At 35.0% G+C, this 6018-nt stretch overlaps 1 protein-coding gene across 1 annotated transcript in view; it reads left to right on the top strand.

The window, feature by feature from the left end:
- The window catches only part of bmerb1 (bMERB domain containing 1), a 9349-nt gene extending 7024 nt beyond the window's left edge, over positions 1-2325 (top strand). Inside the window, exons 5-6 of the mRNA XM_067372838.1 lie at positions 894-961; positions 2114-2325. Of these exons, the coding sequence (XP_067228939.1) occupies positions 894-961; positions 2114-2223 (178 nt within the window). The 3' untranslated portion in view covers positions 2224-2325. The remainder of the gene's footprint in view (positions 1-893; positions 962-2113) is intronic.
- The last annotated feature ends 3693 nt before the right edge of the window (positions 2326-6018 follow it).

Raw genomic sequence — 6018 nt, forward strand, 5'->3', positions numbered from 1 at the left:
CACCTCGTAAACACTTTATCAGTAGAAAAAAACTGAAATAACATGTTAAACATGAAAATATTATTCAATCTTGTAAGACATTTCTCCTTATATAGAACCTTTTTGGCATAGAGGATTCTTTAAAATTGTCAAGAACTCTAAAGTTCTATATAGAACCCCACTAGTCTACATCCCAAAACAAACGATTAATGATTAATTATTAACAAATGATTAATTAGGGCTGTCGATTTAATGCGTTAATTTAATTAATTAGTTATGGGAAAAAATAACTTTGCATTTTGAGCGAATCAATCGGGTGAACCAATGATTCAATGGCTCATTCATAAAGAGAGCCATTTACTTGATTCCTGAATGAATCAGCCGTTTAAACTAATTGAATGAATGATTCAATGACTTACTCATTTTTAGACATTTTCGGCCATCTACTGGCAGGTTTGTTTTCTTATATCGAGTATCATTTTATTTAAAAAAATAATAATTTCATTTTTCCATATTGATATAAAACCCATTAAAGGGATAGTTCACCCAAAATTGAAAATTCTGTCATCATTTACTCACCCTCAGGGCCTTTGTGTAATAAATTCTATGTTGAATCAAATAAAATATTTTTTTTCTAAAGCAACTTAATGTCTGTTTGATGCTTTTCTCATTTAACAAAATGACTTTAAATTATCTTTTGGGGGTAATTTCTCAGCCAAATATGATGTGTGATTAATTATTCGCCACATTGTGTAATTCATTAAATTAAATTTTAATCGCTTGACAGCCCTATTAATAATATTAACTTAGTTAAGTACATCACATCTTTTATTGGTGACATATTTGTGGTCAAATGTACTTTTTCAGAAACTTTTTGAGTTTTCCCTTATTTGAGGTTTGTCTCTGTCTAACAGGGAGCAGGAGGAAGATAAAGAGATGGCAGAGTTCCTCAGACAGAAGCTCAGCGTTATACAGAGTAAGAGTTCTTTCATGAGATGTGACTTTCACTTTCTTTTACTTTAATCTCTCATATAAATGTTTATATGACTATGAGAGAAATATGTGACCTGAAAACATTTCGGAATGAAACGGAAGTTGCGCTAGTCTTTTCTTCCCTATTGAAATATATATGAGCATGAAACAGCTTCTGGAACAAGAACAAACATAGGGTGGGGCTTGATTTTGTCTGTGGGGAATTGATTGGATGGTTGTGGTTTGCTATTGGTGGAGTGACAGGCTGCCCTGCCCTTGTCATCAGAGAAGTTATTCTTTTACAAGGCACATTAATTTAAAACGATAATGATGTGCCAGTTAAACTCATTTATAATAAACACTGCAACATTCCATCAAAAAATAAGAATTGTCTCTTTTGATTTCATGGTGACTTTAAGGGGCTTTCACGGGACTTGCACTGGGCATCAACACACACTCCACTTAACTCTGACCAAGGCAGTTGCTAGCTAACAAGTTGAAGTTCAAATTATTTGGAGTTTTCAGTTTTCATGGTTTAATGTTTGCATATAGTTCATCTTATTTTTGATTTATGTTCCTTAAATGTTTGAATTTTGAAATAAAAATTGAAAAGAAAAAAAAAATAAACTATTTTGTTTGGTGCAATTGTGCGTTCAAGTCAAGTCGGAAAGATCGTTTGTGTAAGTTAAACGCACATGAATGCTTCCAATGCTTTCCAAGTCGTAATTACGAGTAGAAAATTCAGGATTTTCTTTGCGCTCTGAATTCTTCTTGCTCTGACAAAAGTGACTTGAACGCACCTGACGTCATAATTATCACTTCCCAACTCGAAATTCCAAACTTCGCAGGAGAACATGATTGCACAACAATGTTTTGTTCGTGCCATAATTCTGATGACAATATGTGATGTACCACCTGATCGCTGCAGAACAGCTCAGAGTAGAACAAGTCAGAGCTCTCAGAAAATTCTTGTAATTCTTGTAAGTTGTAATTATGAGTTTATGAGGACATGAACACTTTTTACAAGTCGTGATCTCGTACTTACGGTAATTCTGACATGGTGTGAACGCGTGTAAATGCTAGAGATCACGTGCGAGTCATGTGACAGCCCTTAACCCTTACCCATCTTTGTTCAGCTGATTTGCTCTTTCTACTGCAGGAGCTCCAAAGCCAAGAATGGCTGAACCTCCACCCAACAAACCCTCCATCACCAAGAGCAGCGCGGCCATCATTAAAGACTGCTGCGGAGCCACCCAATGCATCATCATGTGAAGATCTCCCTCCAACGTCACACTTTACCATTTGACAGTTAATTGAGATTTTTCAAAGCAAATCATATTAAGTTAATTTGATTAATATGTTAATGAGTTTGGATTTGTTCACTGGAGCAGTAAGACTTTCAAGTGTGATTCTGCAGCATGTCAAAGTCAACAAACTCCATCGCAAGCGATTCGTTGCAGACAGGAGGAACAGAAGAGGGGCACGTCGAGGTCCCATAGAATCCACCTGAAACACAAAACTGAGCTCAAACACAGTCTTCACCCTAACCTTAAGTCCATTCACACCAAGAATGATAACTATAACAATTACTATAGCAGAATCCACATCAATGCACAATATCGTTCAGTTTATGATAACCGGCACACGCTGCAGTTTTGTCACCTGCTTCTTTTAATGCTCAAGCTCGTTAAAGCAGGATGTATTCTGATTGGCTCTCACTGTTTTTGTTGTTCATCAGCTGGAAAAAAAAATAATTCTGAAAGTGATTCCAAGGATATTGTTTCTCTGTGTCATTATCGTTATAGTTGTGGAGTGGACTTTGCTATTCTTTTATATTTAGAACGATTTTTATTGTTATACTTATCGTCCTTGGTGTGAACAAACCTTAAAGGCCCGTTCACACAAAGGACGATAACGATAAAGATGTATTTCTAAAAATCTATCTCAATATTAAAGAATAGCAGAGTCCACACCACAACTATAATGATAACGGCACAGAGAAAAAAAAAAAAAAAACATTGTCAGCCAATCAGAATCAATTTTGTTATAACGAACTTACGATAGACAAGCATGCGCTTGTGGTCGCTGGTATGGACGCTTATGCTGTAGTCATAGTTATTGTTGTTGGTGTGAATGAGCCTTAAGAGTTACAAAGAATCGGTCACAAGCACAACAGAATCTCACCAGTCAACCAAAAACATTAAACAACACACGTATCTCCAAAGTGTATTAGACAGTTTTCACTAACAGCAGATATTTCTTCTTAGACATTAGCAGCCAATGTAAAAAAAAAAAAAACAATCACAATAATAACTTAATTTGTCATTATCCTATGGACAGTTCTCCAAATACTTGCCTAAAAAGTTTGAAAGTGCTTCTGAAGTTTAGGGGATTTGTACAAGTCTGTTTCTTTGAACAGGAACAAGTTTTCTTGCACATAGAACTGGATCAACACAAAAACACGTCATATGTGCACAAATATGAAAACTATGTTTGGAGTTTAAGCATTCCTTATGGAAGAGGATTAGGGCTAAGCAATAATAAATAAATAAAACCATCTCGAGATTAAAGTTGTTAAATTTCGAGAAAAAAGTCGAGATAAAATGTTGAGAATAAAGTCATTAAATTACAAGAATCGTTAAAAGTCGTTAAATTACGAGAACAAATTCGTTAAATGAGAAAAAATTCGTAATTTAACGAATTTGTTTTTGCAATTTAATCACTTTTTTTTCTCATAACAATGACTTTATTCTCAACATTTTATCTCGACTTTTTTCTCAAAATTTAACAACTTTAATCTCGAGATGGTTTTATTTTTTTATTATTGCTTGGCCCTAATCCTCTTCCGTAATTCCTTTGCCTTTTGGAATGTTCTGATATTTAAGCAGGCCCAAAAATCAGAAGTAAACAGACAAACTACCTGAATAAAGCAGGATATCAGTGGTGCTTGTGAATATTCTGCAAATAAAGTATCTTCCAGCAGTCTGTGTTGCTCCTTTATTAAACATCTTCTGATATACAAGCTTTGATGCAACTATACTGGATAACTGAGCGCTGTGAACATTTACTACAGTGCTGTGAAAAAGTGTTTTGATTTTCTATATTTTTTTATTTTTCATTGACTTCATATTTATAAAAACTTGTTTCTGCCAAGGAATAGTAATTCAAGTAATTCAGCAAAAATCAGCAGAAGTTTATGAACAGTGTTGGGGAAAGTAACTTTTATAAGTAATGTGTTACAATATTGCGTTACTGCCTAAAAATGTCACTTAGTAACTTTTTATGGAAAGTAAAGCAATAGGTTACTTTTATGTTACTTTTTCACCACTGGGCTGGGCTTGCTTGTTTCTTTTTTAATAACAATAACAAAAAAAAAAGTTTTATTTTTGGCAAAGATAAAGGCACTTTCAGACCAAAAGTGAAATGAATAAACCTTAGGCTGAAGGAAATACAAGTTCATGCCTGTACAGTAGATGGCGCAGCTCAAACAAACCTTTTAGCTGTGCTGCCATTCTGGAACACAGAGGAATAGGATACATGAGGAGAAAGTTCAACACACTTCAGCAATAATAATAAAAAAGAAACAAACATGTTTATCTAGTCATTTTTGCATATATGGTTGAATTGGATCATGAAAGGTCAGCAGCAAAGACATTACTTCATTAAGTGAGATTAAATAAAGTATATTTGTGTTATTTAATTAATTATTGGAGGTGTGTGTAATATTCTGAGTTTGCATTTCACTGTTTTTATTCAGGAATACTGAAGCTGTTTTTGTGAATGGGAACAAAACTTGCATAACTTATTTGGAAAAAAAAAAAAAAAAAATAGTACATTTAAAAGAGAGTTACTTTACTCATTAAAGTCAAAAGTAATCTGATTACACAACTTGTGTAACTTGTAATGCATTACCCCCAATGAGCGACATTTTTTGGAGGTTTCAAATAATGTGCAGTGGTCTCATGTCTGTCCTGTCTGCAGCACAGATCACCCAGCATCCATCTACAGTAACAGATCAAACGAGTTTAAAAGTACAAGTTTTTGAAAACCATACCGTTACCTTCTCTGTGTAAACTACAAAAATGTACGTTTGTGAAAACGGTGATGTCATGCGCATGAGTATTACATGTTCGGTCCATAGGCACGCAGTGTTTCTTTACAAAGCGCCATCTACTGGCCAGGCAGCAGAATACATCTGTGCGAACGGGGATCGTTTTGACAACATTGCCGTCTGTACATAAAACTTTACAAAAACACAGGAAAAATGTTTTTAGTACATTGTTGTCGTGTAAACATGCCCTACCTTGACATTACAGAGCTTTTACTGTTATATGCATCACTTGCCACTGTTGTAGTTATATAACATCTAGTTTAATCATATTTGACTAAACTTCTGTAGTTAACTCATGCAGGTAATGATATATGATGTATATATTTCTATCTGCATTTCATGTGCAGGACTCCATAGAAACATTAAAGGGATAGTTCACCCAAAAATGAAAATTTGATGTTTATCTGCTTACCCCCAAGGCATCCAAGATGTAGGTGACCGTTTCTTCAGTAGAACACAATGATTTTTAACTCCAACCGTTGCCGTCTGTCAGTTGTAAAATGCATGTCAATGGGAACTCCATCTATAAGAGCCAAAAAAAAAAAAAAAAAAACATGCACAGACAAATCCAAATTAAGCCCTGTGGCTCGTGACAGCACATTGATGTCCTAAGACACGAAACAATCAGTTTGTGCAAGAAACCAAACAGTATTTATATAACTTTTTACCTCTAAAACACCATGTCCAACTGCCTTGAGCATCCGATGTGAGAGGTCTGAAAACGCGCTCTGATGCCGGAAGTGATCTCTCGCACATAGAACGTCAATGAGTGCGAGAGATCACTTCCATTGTCAAGAGTGCATTCAGACCTCTCACATCGGATTCTCAAGGCAGTTGGACATAGTGGTGTACTAGAGGTAAAAAAATTATATAAATACTGTTCGGTTTTGTGCATTAGGACATCAAATGTGTCGTCACGAGCCGCAGGGTTTAATTTGGATTTGTCTGTGCATGTT

This window comes from Chanodichthys erythropterus, chromosome 21, assembly GCF_024489055.1.
Source record: "Chanodichthys erythropterus isolate Z2021 chromosome 21, ASM2448905v1, whole genome shotgun sequence".
Classification (NCBI taxonomy): Eukaryota; Metazoa; Chordata; class Actinopteri; order Cypriniformes; family Xenocyprididae; genus Chanodichthys; species Chanodichthys erythropterus.